Source organism: Embiotoca jacksoni, unplaced genomic scaffold (assembly GCF_022577435.1).
Source record: "Embiotoca jacksoni isolate LCO1_2020_lvr unplaced genomic scaffold, fEmbJac1.0.p SCAF_29, whole genome shotgun sequence".
Classification (NCBI taxonomy): Eukaryota; Metazoa; Chordata; class Actinopteri; family Embiotocidae; genus Embiotoca; species Embiotoca jacksoni.
The window spans coordinates 5,520,946-5,540,153 of NW_027185380.1; the positions used below are offsets into that span (position 1 = coordinate 5,520,946).

The 19,208-nt window shown below is 45.2% G+C and overlaps 2 protein-coding genes across 4 annotated transcripts; one reads left to right on the plus strand and one right to left on the minus strand.

The window, feature by feature from the left end:
- Position 1: 1 nt before the first annotated feature.
- Positions 2-4,350, minus strand: serinc1 (serine incorporator 1). 3 transcript variants are annotated; one of them, XM_069161706.1, is made up of 10 exons: positions 4,225-4,350; positions 3,324-3,485; positions 2,994-3,187; positions 2,802-2,881; positions 2,520-2,657; positions 1,952-2,121; positions 1,710-1,866; positions 1,475-1,616; positions 1,162-1,386; positions 2-846 (listed from the first exon to the last, which is right to left on the minus strand). In XM_069161706.1, exons 1-10 carry the CDS (start codon positions 4,261-4,263, stop codon positions 708-710), a joined length of 1,446 nt encoding a protein of 481 aa, XP_069017807.1. In that variant the 5' UTR covers positions 4,264-4,350; the 3' UTR covers positions 2-707. The 3 variants fall into 3 exon arrangements, with proteins under 3 accessions (XP_069017807.1, XP_069017808.1, XP_069017809.1); XM_069161707.1 differs by having other exon boundaries at positions 1,776-1,866; positions 4,225-4,347; XM_069161708.1 differs by lacking the exon at positions 4,225-4,350 and adding an exon at positions 3,976-3,995.
- Positions 4,351-7,058: 2,708 nt separating this feature from the next.
- On the plus strand, positions 7,059-18,900 carry LOC138205678 (ribonuclease inhibitor-like). Its single transcript, XM_069161817.1, has 9 exons — positions 7,059-7,383; positions 9,075-9,251; positions 10,204-10,377; positions 12,258-12,431; positions 12,590-12,766; positions 15,071-15,247; positions 16,622-16,795; positions 16,985-17,158; positions 17,850-18,900. Exons 1-9 carry the CDS (start codon positions 7,169-7,171, stop codon positions 17,863-17,865), a joined length of 1,458 nt encoding a protein of 485 aa, XP_069017918.1. The 5' UTR covers positions 7,059-7,168; the 3' UTR covers positions 17,866-18,900.
- Positions 18,901-19,208: the final 308 nt, after the last annotated feature.

A 19,208-nucleotide genomic window follows, 5' to 3' on the forward strand; every position in this document is an offset into this window, starting at 1 on the left:
ATTCTCCTCCCTCCGTTTTATTAAATCAGTTACAACATGGTTTTAGTTGAAGAGAAAAAGATCAAATCACAGTTAAACATGTAGAAGATCATGTTTCCACGTCGTTTCCATGTTGATACTAAACACCACTTCAATAACTTATCAGAGATCAGCAAACACTGTTTACAGGTAAGGTCAAAGGTCAGAGCAAATCAGAAGCAACACTAACAGGAACGCTGCGTAGAGGTGTGTGTGTTTGCAGGCTGATCACTAATTACACACAGTGCTCATGCATGGTGACACAACCACAGCTCTAACCCAGCAGCAGTTATCTACATCATCATCATCATCATCATCAACAACCTCCTCCTCACATACAACTACTGTTAATGTCACAGAGTTTCAGGGGAAGCATGCAGCTGTGTTCACAAAAAGAAAACATCCACTAAGTTTAACAGGAATATTTACACCAGCAGGGGGCGCACTACGACAGGCTGCTGAGGGTTGGTCCACCTGAGGGGGCGGAGCTGCAATCAGGACCAGTTCTCTGATCATCACCGCTGCAGGAGAGCCTCGGCCAATCAGAGGGCAGGGGGACGGCAGCCCCGCCCCTCCGGCAGGGCCGGACTCAGCGAGCTACCGACTGTTTGACTGAAACTAAACACAGGGGAGGAGCGTAGGCGTGTCCTAGTGGAGTGTGGACCTGTCCTAGTGGAGGGACTGAAGGCTCATTCGAAGTCTCTGTTGACCAGAACCAGCGGCGCCGCCAGGGTCCACACGTAGAGGAACACGCAGATCCAGCTGGATGAGATCTTCACCCACACCGAAGGCCAGCGGCTTGTCATCGCCTCGTAGTTGGAATCAGGGCTGCAGACACACAACACAAACACACAATGACGGACCGCCACAAAACATCACACATCATCACACAACATCACACAACAACACACAACATCACACGTCACACAACAACACACATCACACAACAACACACAACATCACACAACATCACACGTCACACAACAACACACATCACACAACATCACACATCACACAACATCACATCATCACACAACAACACACACACTCCACAGATGTGTTCCCACCAGGTGGAAGAGTTCAGGAATATGAAAGGAGTGATGCTGAGCTAACATCAGCTGTCCCGTCGTCATGGTTACCGACCTGTACCAGTTGGTGAGCGTCATCATAATGTAGAGGGACGCCAGGAACAGCATGAAGTGGAAGAAGGAGTACGAGTACGTGACGCCGTCCTTCTCGTTGTCCACGGCTCGGTTGGGAGTGCCGGCCTCCTCCGAGCCGTCGCTCTGCGGTCCGTCTTCGATCAGCGCCGACTCGTCGCTGGTCAGAGTCAGTTTGTTCACCTGTGCGTTGGATGAGTTCCGGATGCTGACGGAGGGACGGAGACAACAGGAAGTGATGCAGCAAAATCACAGGAAACACACCTGCAGGTCGCTGAGCGACGGCTGAAGCTCACCTCGAGTACAGGACACACATGAGGAACAGGATCAATCCCACAATCCCCTGGGCGTCCCACCACTGGACCACTCGGTCCGGACCCGCTGGACTGGTGCTGTTCAGACCGATGATGGACAGAAGGCTCGGGTTACACTTCCTGTCTGAGGACGACAACAGAGAACACCCAGAGATGGTGACTGCAGGAAGAACGTGTCCTCACAGGACCCTTGACACGTTTATGACACGTCACTAACCCGTCCTCTCTAACCCGTCCTCTCTAACCCGTCCTCTCCAACGCGTCCAGAGGGTGGGGGTCTTACCGGGCTCATTGGTCATGGCGGACCAGGTCAGGTACATGGTGTACAGGGTCACCAGGGAGGACTGCAGCAGGCCGGACCGCGGCTGGGACTCCTGGACACACAGCAGCAGTGTTAGCAGGAAACCCACCTGAGGGTAGCTCCTACCTGTCAGTGTGAACAATGTGCGGGGGCTGGACCTGGATCTGAGGCAGGATGGACATGACGGAGGCTCCGACGCAGAGCAGCATGTTGATGCTGATGAAGACCTTGTTCTCAGTGCAGCCGTCAGAGTGGGTGTAGTAGACGAAGAAGAGCACCAGAGACACCAGAGACAGGACGTAGTTCAGAGCAGTGACGGACAGCAGAGCTGGGGACACACACACAAGGTCTGTTACACACAGTACACATACACAACCTGTTACACAAGGTACACACACAGAGTATTAAACAGGCACGTGACGGACAGCCCGACAGCTGGAACCATAGCTGGAACCGAAGCTGGAACTACAGCTGGGGCCGCAGCTGGAACCGAAGCTGGAACTACAGCTGGGACCACAGCTGGCACCGCAGCTGGAACCACAACTGGAACCACAACTGGAACCACAACTGGAACCACAGCTGGAACTGCAGCTGGAACTGCAGCTGGAACCACAGCTGCAACTACAGCAGGAACTACAGCTGGAACCACAACTGGAACCACAGCTGGAACCACAGCTGGAACCACAGCTGGAACCCCATGGAGCTCCAGGTCTCTCTGCGTCTTACCTGCATACCAGCAGCGAGAGTTGCCCTCCTCCATCTTCTCCACCCACGACTCGTTCCAGGAGTGAGCGAAGTCAATGAGGAGGACGAGCTGGATGAGGATGAAGCAGAAGGCTCCTGCCATGCCGACGTAGAACCACACTGTGGAACAGAGAGAACGTTGCATCATCAGCACCCTGAAGTGAAGACAGGTGTGTTTCCTGCTGGCTGACGTAGGTCTCTTTAACCCTTTCGATCAGATGTTCTGCAGGCAGCATTCGGTACTGCTTCCTGTCCAGAACTCACCGGTGGTGAACGGACCCTCGGAGATGAAGAAGGATCCGATGGTGATGGCAGCAGCTGCTGCAAACTTAAAGAACCAGAACCTGGAAAACATGACAGGATTCAATCACTCATTTTCAACATCAGGATTCAGCTCCTGTGATTAGCTGCTCATCAGACCATGGGGCTGGGTGGAGGTGGGCGGGGCTCACTCACCCGTTGTGCAGCGCTGCTCGGGGGTCATGGCTACTCTTCACTTTGATCATGAGCAGGGAGAACAGCAGGAAGAACATGGCCATCCCGAAGCACACGCGGTACACGGCCTTGTAGCCCACCAGCACGTCACAGTTCACGTGGCCCTCCACGCCGGGGATGGACGACCCCGCCCCTCCCTCACAGAAACCTGGGATCTGTAGAGCAGAAGAAGAAGAGGGGGAGGATGTGACCACCTTCATCCATCCTCTCACTGTGTGTGTGTCAGAGTTGTGTGTGTGTATGTGTCAGGGAAGTGTGTGTGTGTGTGTGTGTGTGTGTGTGTGTGTGTACCTTCTTCAGCTGCACCTCCATGCCAGGCATCAGCATGATACAGGCCACGCCCACTCCCAGCAGCAGGAAGAAGGCATAGATGAGGCGAGTCACTGTGGAGTTATTCCCACTGGGGCAGCAGCTACATAGCAGGCAGGGGGCGCTGCCACACAGGCACGGGATCTACACACACACACACACACACACAGAGAGAGAGAGAGAGAGAGACACACACACACACACACTATTACTATTAGAACTATTAGTGAGCAGCATGAGGAGACATGGAATCAGCTGCTCCGCCTCCTGGCAGCAGCTCGTGGGTGGAGCTCTGAGGGTGGATGCATGTCGCAATCAAAGCCCCCCCCTGCTGAAATCCGACTCTGTTTACCGGCCGCGGCGGTGACATCACACCCATGCGATGTGTTGACATCATGAACAGCTGCGAGTTCACCGACATGAAGACGAACGAGTCAAAAATCAGCTGGTCGGACATCTACTGACGGAGACACCGCGGGACAGCACTGTTTACTCCACCCTGAACGCACCATCTTTTTTTACTCCACCCTGAACGCACGGTGTTTACTCCACCATCTTGTTTAATGCACCCTGAAAGCACTATCCTGTTCACTCCACCCTGAACGCACCATCCTGTTAGCTCTGTTTAACTCACCCTGAACGCACCATCTTGTTTACTTCACCCTGAACGCACCATCTTGCTCCGCTCCAATCTGTCTATCTCTCCTTGTGTCTCTCTGTCTCTCCGTGTGTGTGTGTGTGTGTGTGTGTGTGTGTGTGTCTGTCTGTCTGTCTGTCTGCGGCGGCCTGCTGTTTTGTTGTGCGCAATCATGGCGGCATTGGTGGTTTCGACGCAGCTGGTGACAACAACAACAACAACACATGACGTGTGTCCGCTCCTCACCCAGCTGGCCATGGAGCAGAGTCCGAGAACTGCTCCCATGATTCCCGATGTTTGTTCCTTTGTGCTGTTGTTCAGTCCGGTGCTGGTGACTCCGAGAAGATGGATGATCTGACTCTTCTTCTTCTGACACCACTCAGGCTGGAGATGCTCATCAGCGCGCGGCTGCCCTCTACAGGACGTCTGCTACCCCACATATATATATACACACATATATATATATATATATAGATATAGATACATCTATCTATCTATATATATATATACACACACATATATACACATATATATACACACATATATCTATCTATCTATAGATATATATACACACATATATACACACATATATATATATACACACATATATATATCTATAGATATATATATAGATATATATATCTATCTATCGATCTATATATATATACACACACATATATCTATCTATCTATAGATATATATATATATATATCTAGCTATCTATAGATTTATATACACACACATATATATATATATATACATACACATACAGTGGGTACGGAAAGTATTCAGACCCCTTTAAATTTTTCACTCTTTGTTTCATTGCAGCCATTTGCTAAAATCAAAAAAGTTCATTTTATTTCTCATTAATGTACACTCAGCACCCCATCTTGACAGAAAAAAACAGAAATGTAGAAATTTGTGCAAATTTATTAAAAAAGAAAAACTGAAATATCACATGGTCATAAGTATTCAGACCCTTTGCTCAGTATTGAGTAGAAGCACCCTTTTGAGCTAGTACAGCCATGAGTCTTCTTGGGAATGATGCAACAAGCTTTTCACACCTGGATTTGGGGATCCTCTGCCATTCTTCCTTGCAGATCCTCTCCAGTTCCGTCAGGTTGGATGGTGAACGTTGGTGGACAGCCATTTTCAGGTCTCTCCAGAGATGCTCAATTGGGTTTAGGTCAGGGCTCTGGCTGGGCCAGTCAAGAATGGTCACAGAGTTGTTCCGAAGCCACTCTTTTGTTATTTTAGCTGTGTGCTTAGGGTCATTGTCTTGTTGGAAGGTGAACCTTCGGCCCAGTCTGAGGTCCAGAGCACTCTGGAAGAGGTTTTCTTCCAGGATATCTCTGTACTTGGCCGCATTCATCTTTCCTTCAATTGCAACCAGTCGTCCTGTCCCTGCAGCTGAAAAACACCCCCATAGCATGATGCTGCCACCACCATGTTTCACTGTTGGGATTGTATTGGGCAGGTGATGAGCAGTGCCTGGTTTTCTCCACACATACCGCTTAGAATTAATGCCAAAAAGTTCAATCTTGGTCTCATCAGACCAGAGAATCTTATTTCTCATAGTCTGGGAGTCCTTCATGTGTTTTTTGGCAAACTCTATGTGGGCTTTCATATGTCTTGCACTGAGGAGAGGCTTCCATCGGGCCACTCTGCCATAAAGCCCCGACTGGTGGAGGGCTGCAGTGATAGTTGACTTTGTGGAACTTTCTCCCATCTCCCTACTGCATCTCTGGAGCTCAGCCACAGTGATCTTTGGGTTCTTCTTTACCTCTCTCACCAAGGCTCTTCTCCCACGATTGCTCAGTTTGGCTGGACGGCCAGGTCAAGGAAGAGTTCTGGTCGTCCCAAACTTCTTCCATTTAAGGATTATGGAGGCCACTGTGCTGTTAGGATCCTTGAGTGCTGCAGAAATTATTTTGTAACCTTGGCCAGATCTGTGCCTTGCCACAATTCTGTCTCTGAGCTCCTTGGACAGTTCCTTCGACCTCATGATTCTCATTTGCTCTGACATGCACTGTGAGCTGTAAGGTCTTATATAGACAGGTGTGTGCCTTTCCTAATCAAGTCCAATCAGTTTAATTAAACACAGCTGGACTCCAATGAAGGAGTAGAACCATCTCAAGGAGGATCAGAAGAAATGGACAGCATGTGAGTTAAATATGAGTGTCACAGCAAAGGGTCTGAATTCTTATGACCATGTGATATTTCAGTTTTTCTTTTTTAATAAATTTGCACAAATTTCTACATTTCTGTTTATTTATGTCAACATGGGGTGCTGAATGTACATTAATGAGAAATAAAATGAACTTTTTTGATTTTAGCAAATGGCTGCAATGAAACAAAGAGTGAAAAATTTAAAGGGGTCTGAATACTTTCCGTACCCACTGTATATACAACATATATATATACATACTGTATATATACTGCATATATATATATATACACGGTAAATATACTGTATACAGTAAATATAATGTATATATATATACAGTACTGTATATACAGTATCTATATCTATGTCTTGCAGGGCCTCTCTTTCGTCCCTCTCGGAACGATCGTCTGCCATTTCTTTTCTCCAAATAAGGACGTTTTTTAGTTTTCTTGATCCAGGTTGAATTCATGTACAAGTAACATGACTTCAAACACCACCAGGAGCACCTGCTGCGTCTCAGCCTGTGACTGCGCTTGTAACGCGGTGCCGTGGCCAGTAGGTGGCGGTGTTGGACCTCTTCCTTTTTTCTGCGTCCCGTGTTTCAGTGTTCGTGTGCAGCTGTGTCAGCTGTCAGTCCATCCCTGGGCTTCTTTTGGGCTTTGTATTGACAACAACCACAAACAGCTGTAGAGTTCATTAAGCTCCACTGCAGCTCATTTAATGATTAAATTGTCTGCGTGTTACAGGAAAATAATTAAACAGAAAGGAATTGTTCTTACCAAACAACACACCACTGGTGTCAATGCTGTGGTCACATGAAGGATGTGGTGTTTGTGACATCAGCAGCTCCTGACCAATCACAGCACCCGATGAAGCTTCAAAAGGCCCCTCCTGTTCTCACCCTCTCTTTGAGTTTATTCTCTCACTTTCGTTTTCCACTATGTGGTTGATGTAATTCTGCCTTTTCCACCGTGTTGCAAGCGCTTCAGCCGGGCTGAAACTTCGTGTCTCACAGGAACGGCGATGGACAACGTCTCGGTACGTCAGGAGATGAGAGACTTCCTGAAGTTGGAGAACAAATTGGAGAAGAAGCTCTCGGAGCACCACTGCTCGGTCCTGGCCTCCATTCTGCTGATGTCACCGGAAGTTCAGGATGAGTTGGACATGGAGAAGTACAACACGTCCGTGGAGGGCCGACAGTTACTCGTCCAGGCTGTGAGAAACTGCAGGAAGGCTCGGTGAGTCCACGCGGGATTAATCAGGCTAGTATTCACAGAGACTCCTCAAACTAAAAGTTCCTTCTGGTGACGACATTCTAGGAAAATTCTTAAGTGTTGTGACGTTTCTCTAAGGATTTCTACTTAAAGTTCAGAGTAGATTCTTTTAAAGATAAAAAAGTTCTTCATAAGGACATAAGGCAGTTTATTGTCACTGTAAAAAATACAATGAAATTGAGTTGGCAACTCATCAGTTCAGCAGCAATGAACAAGGTAAAAGATGTATCAATTTTTTTTTAATTTTTTTAAACTGTCCGGATCAGAGAGGACTTTTAAGAGGATGAAGAGTTTCTTCATCAGAGGAAAAAACTGCGAGGTCAGAAATATTCTTCAGACTGTGAATGAGGTTGATGAAAGTCTCCAGATTCTATCAGCAGGATGATGTTTGCTCACTTCTCCAACTCAACACAAGAACATGAAAGTGATGAAGCTGTTTGGTGAGTGTAGAAATGACTGGAGTCTGTTCCAACCTCCATCCATCCATTATCTATACCCGCTTTATCCTGAACGTGGTCACGGGGGTGCTGGAGCCTATCCCAGCTCACTTTGGGCAAAGGCAGGGTACACCCTGCACAGGTTGCCAGCCTATCACAGGGCCAACACATAGAGACAGAAGGAAACAAAGACCATTCACACCTAAGGGCAATTTGTAGAATCACCAATTAACCTGACATGCATGTCTTTGGATGGTGGGAGGAAGCCGGAGTACCCAGAGAGAACCCCCGCAGGCAGAGAGAGAACATGCAAACTCCGCACAGAAAGGCCCAGATTCAAACCCAGAACCTTTTTGCTGTGAGGCGATAATGCTAACAACTGCACCACAGTGCTGCCCTCTGTTCCAACCTTCATCACGCTAATACTTTAACAAGCACTTCATTTTATCTCCACTGGAGGCTGCTGTCCATTCTGTCTCTTCATCACCAAGAGTGTATTTTTTTTTTTTTTTTTTTTTTTTTTTTATCAACCAATTCCATCTGTTGAAAGGATGTGTTGCCTAGCAACGGGGTTTGACCACACCTCCTCACTGAGGTCAGAGTTTCTGTTCTTTCCGTAGTTTAAACATCTGGGCACCTGTGGTTGTAGACCGTCTACTACTTTATACGTGGCTTTGTACAGTGTTGTGGATCACTGTGTCTGATTGTTGTTCCCGGTAAGAAAGACACGGTGAGACTGTCACTGACTGTCGCTGTCAATCCTCAACCAACGCAGTTGAAGTGTGATGTGCCGTCTTTGGTGCTGCAGCATCTGAATGCAACAGGCAACCTGTTTTTTTAAATTGTTGTATATTAATTTTTATTATTGTTGGACGAAGTGGCTCTCCTGTTTTGTACAGAGGTTGTTTCCGCTCAATAATTGACAGTTATGTGCTCGCAGGATATGACATTTAATCTATTTTAGAGTTGTGCATTTTAAAATAACAGTACAGCCAGTTCAGAATGTGCCAAGAGTGTCCCCTGTGTGCTAATAGTGTCTATCTCCGCCCTCTCTGTGCTAAGAGTGTCTAGCTCCGCCCCTGCATGAAGCTGACTGTAGCAGACGTGATGCACTGATGTGAAGACTGAATGTCAAACAGGATGTTTCTCATCAAACACATGAAGTAAATCTAAAGTGTCCTCTTTCATAATAACATATTTTGTAATGTGTCATGACAGATTCACTGACTGTGGACTCTCAGTGACTCACTTGGCGGTCATAGCCTCGGCCCTGAAATCCAACCCCTCCCACCTGGCGGAGCTGGACCTGAGTGGAAACCACCTGCAGGACTCTGAAGCAGTGAAGCTGCTGTCTGCTGGACTGAAGAGTCCGAACTGTAGACTGGAGACTCTGAGGTCTGTCTGTCTCTGTCTGTCTCTCTGTCCATCTCTCCTGTGTATATCTCTACAACCATTCATCCCACCTGCTTCGGCTGGTGTTTCGTCTTTGGTTCATCTTCAATATAAAATATGGGTTTACATGATTTGCTAATTCTGTTTTCATTGTTTTTTATTTAGTTTTACCCAGTGTTGTACAACCCGCTTTGTTACGAAGAGAGAGAGCGTTTCCATTTCCTGTTTTATGTGGTTACTTCCTGTGTCTTCCTTCGGCTGGCTGTGGTCTCCGTGTGTGACTGTATTCCTGATGATGAGCACCTTCATGGCAGGTCAGCTCCAGTAGTGTGTGAATGTGTGTGTGAATGGGAACCAGTGTAAAAGCGTTTTGACACCTCCAAGGTGATATTCACTATGTGCCGACCATCTAGCATCCCCTGCCGGTGTGATTGTCCGTCCTGCTCGTGTGCACCTGTCCTCTGATCTCCTGGCGTGTCTTTAGTCTGCGTGCTCCTTGTCTTGTGTGCCGGTTCCTTGTTGTTCTCGCCGTATCAACCGTTCTACCAACGTACTGCAGCTGTTGTCTTTCTGACCTCTACCTCTTCCTCTTCTTTTTACCTGATAACACTGCTTACTCAGCCTGTGCTTTGGTACTGGAGTTTTCTCCGTAAAGGTTTGCCAAACTTTTACTCCCTGTGTTTCAAGTCATGCTTTTGGGTCCAAACTCTGCAGTCCCACATTACAAATAATGTAATTATGAAATAATAAACAGTTTGAAGTCCAGCATGTCAGGTTTGATATTGATCCTATTTCCTATTTTCTGACCTGATGGAGGTGAGCAGCATGTTATCAATCTGTGTTGACATTTGGATGATGTCAGTAAAAGGCTGACATGACGACAAAGTAATTAAAACTGAGCACATCTGATTGGCTCAGACATGATTTTTATCTCCGTCTTTTATTCTTTATTCAGATTGAAGCACTGCATGTTGTCAGATACCGACTTTGATTCTCTGGTCTCGGTTCTGAAGTCCAACCCCTTCCATCTGAAACATCTGGACCTGAGTGGAAACAACCTGCAGGATTCAGGAGTGAAGAAGCTGTGTGGTTTTCTGGAGAGTCCACACTGTAGTCTGGAGACTCTGAGGTCAGACACCATGTTTGATTTGTACTGAGATGAACATGATGTGAAAGTGGTGGTGACACTAAACTGCAGACATCACGCTGATATTCTGCTGATCTGAAAATATATACTGAAAATGTAAATAAAGACAGAATGGAATCATTTACAAATCACATAAACCCATATTTAATTAAAAATAGACCTCCAATGACATAAAATGTTGAAATTGATACATTTTATTGTTTTATAAAAATATATTCTCATTTTTAATTTGATGGCAGCAACACATCTCTAAAAAGGTGGGACAGGGTCATGTTTACCACTGTGTTCATCACCTCTTCTTTTAATGTAAATATTTGGGAACTGAGGAGACCAGGTTTTGGAGTTTTGAAAGTGAAATGAAAGAGACGTTGTCTGGATGGCAGCATATGTTGCTCCAAAACCTGAATATATCATTCAGCATTAATGCTTCCTTCCAGATGTTCAAGCTACCCATGCTATGTGCAGTAATGCATCCCTGTACCATCACAGATGCTGGCTTTTGAACTGAGCGCTGATAACCAGCTGGATGGTCCCTCTCCTCTTTAACCTGGAGGATGCAGCGTCCATGATTTCCAAAAAGAATCTCAGATTCATCAGACCTCAGGACAGTTTTCCACTTCACCTCAGTCCATCTTAAATGATCTCGGTCCAGAGAAGGCGGCGGTGTTTCTGGATCATGTTTCTGTCTGGTTTCTTCTTTGTAAAGTTTTAACAGCATTTGTGGACGCAGCGATGAACTGTGTTCACAGACGATGGCTTTCAGAAGTGTTCCTGAGCCCATGCAGTGATTTCCACTCCAGAATTGTGTCTGTTTTTAATGCAGTGCTGCCTGAAGGCCCGAAGATCACCACCATCCAATATTGGTTTCCTTGTCCCTTGTGTTCAGAGATTTCTCCAGATTCTCTGAATCTTTTAATGATATTATGAATCATAGACGATGAAATCCACTAATTCTTTGTAGTTTTACATTGAGGAACATTATTCTTAGATTGTTGCACTATTTTCACACAGTCTTTCACAGAGTGGTGAACCTCTCCCCATCTTCACTGCTGAGACTCTGCCTCTTTGAAATGATTTTTTTTTTATATGCACAATCATGTTACTGATCTGTTGCCATGGTAACCTAATTAGTTGTCAGATGTTCCACCAGGTGTTTTTTTATATTTTTTTTATCTTTACACTTTTCCAGTCTTTTGTTGACCATGTCACGACTTTATAGAGACGTGTTGCTGCCATCAAATTCAAAAGAAGCACATATTTTTCATAAAACAATCAAATTTCTGTTTCAACATTTGTCTTTGGTCTATTTTCAATTAAATATGAGTTTACATGATGATCAAATTCAGTTTTATTTACATTTTACACAGCGTCCCAACGTTTTTGGAAACGGGGTTGTAAAACTCAAAATCTTTTCCACAACATCAGAATCCAACAAATAAATGTTCAGTATGTGCTTGTTCACACTGGTCTGGAGTCATGTGATGATGTTGGACTAAAATATTCTAACAGCATCACATCACATCAAATGTTGTAGATGTAGTTTGGATCTTCTGATGGACTTTTCTTCCACATTCAGTGGGATCTGGGATCAGTTTGTTGAACAACATGAGTTTGTATCAATGGAGCCGCTGGTGGAGCTGCAGAGTTTAAGAACTGAAGTCACTCCGTCTTTATTGAAGTAGCAGCATGTTGTCATTCATTATAATGAGAGCTCTTCTTCACTGCTTCTGTTTCACTGTTTCAACCTGCAGCTGTTTGGAGTTTCCATTTTCTAAACTTGTACATTGTGAAGCTTCTTCAGCTCTGAACACACCATGAAACATTGAATGATTCTAAACTCACAGCTTTTATTCTTTATTCAGATTGCGGAGCTGCTGTTCGTCACAGATCAGCTGTGATTCTCTGGCCTCAGCTCTGAGGTCCAACCCCTCCCATCTGAAACATCTGGACCTGAGTGGAAAGGAGCTGCAGGATTCAGCAGTAAATAAGCTGAGTGGTTTTCTGGCGAGTCCACGCTGTCGACTGGAGACTCTGGAGTAAGTTCACTGTCTGTTACTGTTGTAGATTTTCTGTATTTAATCACCAGCTTTAGCTCATTTATGTACAAACATAACTTCATCCTTAAATATATCCTTTAAATTTAATTTTGTCATATTTTCAGTTGTCTCTCTAAATAAATATATTCTTTCTTTAGATTGCAGTCCTGCAATTTGTCTGAGACCAGCTGTTATTCTCTGGCCTCAACTCTGAAGTCCAACTCCTCCAATCTGAAACATCTGAACCTGAGTAGAAACCACCAGCTGCAGGATTCAGCAGTGAAGCAGCTGAGTGGTTTTCTGGAGAGTCCACGCTGTAGACTGGAGACTCTGATGTAAGTTCACTGACTGTCTGTTATTGTAGAATTTTTGAACAAAATTCTTTGAGGAATAACCCCCTTGAGATGTACCACCTCGTTTTCAAGGGAGTCCATACTCACAAAATATGCAAATACAAACCAAGACATTACACAAAAGGAAAAAAAAAAGTTACAGCAAGCAAATTAACAATACTAGACTTGAACAAAAACACTAGAAAAAAACAAAAACAAACATACAGACAATAATACATGTGAGATAATTAGGCAAACAGAAACAGGAGAACATACCCCTTAAAAAATAAAGATGGATCTGTCATAACTTAGAGCTAAATATTAAGAATTACAGTGATAGCACCAAACAACACTGCCACAGACATTCATTATAACTAAACTTATATTGTTGGTGTTATGGACATGTATATTTGGTCCTATAACAGGACCACATGGCATTCTTGAACAAATGAAAAGATGATATAGAAAATATAATAAATAAAAGCACAAATTTTTCACTTGGCTGGTAATTTCCTTAGTTTGGAATAAAACAAAATTGAAGAGCGTTGAAACTGTAATGCAAGAAGATGAAACTTAGAAGCTTTAACAATAAAGTGAGAGAGGTAAACTTAAAATAAAAAGAGAATCCCTTGTGGTTTTCAGTCTTGTCAATGGAGAGGCTGGAGCCGGAGTCAAGTGACCAATGACTCACTCACTGCCTGCTCTAAAACAGGGAAACCGCTTTACTTTTGGAATCTGGGTTCGACAACAAAGAGCTCTTGTTGAGACGGGTTTCGGGAGGGAGACACGGAACACCGGGTGGATCCTCATTGATAACTTCAACAATCGGGAATGGACCAATATAACAATGTTTCTGGTGGATTGCTAAACCTTCTGACCAGGAGTGTAGGCAAAGCAACCCTGGTGATCCAATGACAACGGGGGAGATGGTGCTGCACGGACGGCACCGGAACCTCATCCTCGAGAGCAGGAAAGGGGGAGAGGCTGGTGGCAGACGAGGTATGGGAGTTACAGGCGTACTCGTCCCAGGGCAAATGGAAGCTCCAAGAACTTGGGTTGGAGGAGCCTCCAGCTCCTGATTCAGCCTCTCGGTTTGGCCGTTGGTCCGGGAGTGAAATCCCGATGAAAGGCTGACAGGGGCTCCCGAGGCAGCAGAAGGCTTTCCATACTTTGGGAGGTGAACTGTGATCCTCTGTCGGTGACTATGTCGAGAGGGTTGCCAAGACATTTTGGATGAGCAGGTCAGAGGTTTCCCAAACTTTGGAGTGCCCAGCAGAGACATTACTCCATTGGGGTTATCCATTGTTATTGCCTTCTCCAAGTCCAGTGCCGCTCTCAGGTGCCACCCACCCTGAGGCTCCCCCCATACTGTTCTCCGGTGCCACCCACCCCAAGGCTCCAGCCACAACGTTCTCCAGTGCCACCCAGCCCGAGGCTCCCACCATAGTGTTCTCCAGTGCCATCCACCCTGCACTGCGTCGTCCATGCCAGTGGCTCCAGCCCTTAGTGCAGACACATCTGGCCCATCAGCCCCGAGTCAGATCATTTGAACGCTTAACGATCTAACCCAGTTACGATGGTATAAGTTCTGAGTTTACCCCAGCCTGTAGCCGCATCATGTGCCTCATAAAGCAGATTTCAGCATGTAGCTACGACAATCTCTCAAGCATGCTTGAGACATCCATGTTGGTAAATGTCACTGGCGGTAGTCCATCCAGATAAGGGGAGACAAAATTCGGAGCAGTCTCCCCACAATGATTCAGTACTGTTCTAAAACTTCTTTAAAAGGTTAAAACCAGATGTCAAGCCAACGCACTCGAACCCCCCATATGTGGGCTGCTTTTAGACATCCTGGCCGCTGGACTGCAGCAGCAGAAAGGTGACATCAGTTAAGGAGCGAGCGGCTCCTTCGTACTCTGTATGTTGAATTGTTGTATGAAGATGGTGAACGGCGACATCAGCAGCAGATGAACCTTGATCTGTTGGAGCCAGTTGTGACACGAAGCCGACAGCTGTGTCTTTTAGCAGGACAATAAAAGGACATGGTCACATGAAACAACACAAACCTCAAAAATTCAGATCGGAGCACGCTTAAATAAAACTTGTCAATTTCAACATTTGATACGTTGTCTTTGGTCTATTATCATTTAAATATGGGTTTACATGGTTTGCTAACCATCACTTTCTGTTTTTATTTACATTTTATGCAGCATCACAAATTTTTTTGGGGGAAACACAGTAGTAAAACCTGAACACATCTGATTGGATCATTCACGATTTTATCTCCGTCTTTTATTCTTTATTCAGATTGTGGGGCTGCAGGTTTGAAGCGACCGGTGGTGATGCTCTGGTCTCAGCTCTGAAGTCCAACCCGTCCCACCTGAAACATCTGGAGCTGAACTTCTACAACGGCCTGCAGGATTCAGGAGTGAAGAAGCTGTGTGGTTTTCTGGAGAGTCCACACTGTAGTCTGGAGACTCTGAGGTCAGACACCGTGTTTTAGTTGTGCTGAGATGAACATGATGTGAAAGTTGTGGTGACACTAAACTGCAGACATCAGCTGATATTCTACTGATCCACACTGAGGATCTTCAGGGGAAAGTCTGTTTTCTTCTTCACTGGTTTAGTCCACTGACTCTGACGGAGCAACGTCCACATTTAAAACCTTCAAAGAAGAAGAAAAATCCTTCACTGGATGATTGACTGTGAAACTCTGGATTTCCACCTTAAAGTCTGACATTTATATCAAAATCTTTTCCACAACATCAGAATCCAACAAATAAATGTTCAGTGTCTGCTTGTTCACACTGGTCTGAAGTCATGTGATGATGTTGGACTGAAATATTTAAACAGATCACATCATCTGATGGACTTTTCTTCCACGTTCAGTCCACGATCAGTTTGAGTTCTCTCTCATCTCGAGACCATCTCTCCACTCTGTTACATATTTCATATGTATGGGGAATGACCCCCTGCCTGTCAGGGTACATGGATATTTCTTTAAGATGGTCATGCCCTACAGTTTACCAATAAAGCACCTGTGCTGGCGTGAAATCAGGGATTGTTTGATCTCCACCTGAGTCAGGGTGCAGTGTGACAATCTGTGATTTAACTTATGAGAAGTTTGTGTGGGAGTTACAGTTTAAGGTTGGACGTCTGTCTTTGGCCAGCCTCCCCGGATTGCTGTTTCTTTTTGCTCTTTTTCTTTCCTTTCGTCCCGGCTACAGCGACTGTGACTCCCGGTACCGGTGTGTTGCTCGCGGGTTTGTGAGCTGACGCGCTTGGAGGGGCTCATGCAGACACGAGTTGTCTGACAGCAGGGATAACACCGTCGGCCCTGTTGAGCCGACATCTCTCTGGCCGGCTGTGATTCCCTATACTGCCGTATTGGTCCTGGGTTGTGAGCTGGCGCGTTCGGTGGGGCCCGTGTTGAGCGCAGCACCTTGAGAGGTACAGGTGCTTTGTAGGTAAACCATAGGGCGTGATTGGGCAAGCCGGTGTGATGTATCCACGTACCCTGACAGGCTGGGGGTCATTCCCTGTACATATGAAATATGCAACGGAGTGGAGAGATGGTCTCTTCACTCAGACAATCATGGTTACAATGCAACCACATGTTTGCCACTGGTGGAGCTGCAGAGTTTAAGAACTGAAGTCACTCCGTCTTTACTGAAGCAGCAGCATGTTGTCATTCATATTAATGAGAGCTCTTCTTCACTGCTTCTGTTTCACTGTTTCAACCTGCAGCTGTTTCAAGTTTCCATTTTCTAAACTTGTACATTGTGAATCTTCTTCAGCTCTGAACACACCATGAAACACTGAATGATTCTAAACTCACTGCTTTTATTCTTTATTCAGATTGAGGAGCTGCAGTTTGTCAGAGAGCAGCTCTTATTGTCTGGCCTCAGCTCTGAGGTCCAACCACTCCCATTTGAGACTTCTGGACCTGAGTTTCAACAGCCTGCAGTATTCAGCAGTGAGGCAGCTTTGCGGTATTCTGGAGAGTCCACACTGTAGACTGGAGACTCTGGAGTAAGTTCACACTGTGTTACTGTTGTAGATCTTCTATGTTTGTTGCAGAAAGAGTAGAAATTGTCCACTGATAGTTGCTAAAGTAAATTAATGTTGTGCTGTGAAAAGCTCATTGATGACAACCAAATTCATTTAAAACCTAAATGCTAAATAAATGATTTTGTCTCCATCTTTTATTCTTTTATTCAGATTGGTGTCCTGCAGCTTGTCAGAGAGCAGCTGTGATGCTTTCATCTCAACTCTGAGTTACAGGCCCTACAATCTGAAACACCTGAACCTGTGTAACAGCCACCTGCAGGATTCAGCAGTGAAGAAGCTGAGTGGTTTTCGTGAGAGTCCAAACTGTCGACTGGAGACTCTGGAGTAAGTTCACTGTCTGTTACTGTTGTAGATCTTCTATGTTTAATCACCAGCTGAAGCTTGTTGTGATGGTGTGTCTGAGTTGCTATGGAGACGACTGTTGTTGTTGAGTTCATGTCTGCAGGAAGTAAAGCTGATTCCAGCTGACAGGAAGTAGAGAGAATCAGCAGTCCTCATCCATCACATCTGATCTTCGACCATTTGTTCTCTTATTTCAACCCTGAACAGCTGATCACGTTCAACTGTGTCACAGCTCTGAGATCAGTCTGAAGCCTGAACATCACAGAACCATCATTACATTAGTAATCAAGTGTTGGTTAAGCAGACCTGAAGCTCTGCTGAAGTCCAATATCTGTACTATCTATATTCTTTTCTATCAGAAGTCTGAACGGGACTGAAGTCTCTGAACGGGACTGAAGTCTCTGAACGGGACTGAAGTCTCTGAACGGGATTGAAGTCTGAATGAGATTGAAGTCTGAATGAGATTGAAGTCTCTGAACGAGATTGAAGTCTCTGAACGGGATTGAAGTCTCTGAACGGGATTGAAGTCTCTGAACAGGATCGAAGTCTCTGAACGGGATTGAAGTCCTCCTGCTGTTTTTTCTGCATGTGCTGCATCACTGATTGACAGCTGATGGAGAGAGTCTCTGCAGACACTCAGCATCTCCTCTGTTCACTCTGCTTCTCTCTACAGCTGGTTCGACATGTGATCACAGGACGGTGTGGCGGACAGACCCAAACATTCCTCCCTCCAGGTCAAATAGCCATCCACCCCCTCTTCAACCCTTCATCCGGAGACACCATGATATCCAGCCTCTCTCCTCCTCAGGACCACAGGTGTGGACCTGCTGCAAATTTCCCCTCATTCAAGATCCTAAAACCCCTTTTAGTCTCAACTCTCCTAGATTTAAAGCATTGTTAACACCTTTTAGGAACTTTAGCTGTCAAAATGACAACCTCCCAACATGCAGGACACTGTCTCCCTCTCTCTCTATTCATTATATTTTAACGTATATTAAAATTAACCAACACTTGTATTAAATGTAATCTTTACTATAGTTTAAATAGGGTTTGGTGGAGCGAAACAAGGAAATCTTTTATTATTGCGTTTTCAATTGACCAAACAAAATCAAAGAAATCTCTCCAGGATCACCCAGAGGAGGTCTTTTCATGGAGACTTTAGTCTGGCCAGCTGCAGTTAGCCATTGAAGTTTCTAGCCTGCAAGCTATCATTTTATCTTTGTAAGCTGTCCAGACATCACCCAGCTCAAAGTGGTCTTCCACCAACGTACCAGTCACTGGTCCTCTCCTGAGCCTGCCAACGCCCTGCTGGGACCGCTGAGGGACAGAACCATCGAAGAATCAGGATTCTCCAAGGAGACGATACAGGAAGGGAAGCTCTTGGATCCGCCGTCTCTAGAAGAGAACTCCATCTCTGAACCCCTCGGCCCGACTGCAGCTCACTGGGAGGACAACGACGGGACTCTCCAGTCCCGTGACCTTCATCAACAGTAGGACGGTATCTTTGATCAAATCGGTGCTGTCTCGATAGATTATCAACTCCGACATTAATTTCAAAACAGTTAGCGCCACCTTCAATATTCCTTCTTTCATTCCACGACCAAATCAGCTCATGAAAGTTTATTTCTGGTGTATTTGTAATCTCATTATATTCATCACATTTATGTAATCCTATTTTCATGTTATTCATATATTTGTGTACTCAATAAACACCCTTAATTAGACCTAAATGTCATCACTGTGATCATTTTCAGAGTATATCGAAGGATTCGATTTCTTATACGAGAATTCATGTTTCAGATCATGTTTGACTGATTTTTGTTTTAATTGGAATATATATACATTAAAAATAAGTGTGATATTGGCTCCAACGGTGTGTGCCGAGAGGAGGAGCGGCTCTACAAACCACCGCAGTAAAGAACACTTGGTTCAAATGTCTGATCCACACATTGATTTAATACAGTTTGAGATATAGCGGTTGTAACTACAGATTTCAAATAAGTGCGTCATGTAATGACATAAAAAAACAACA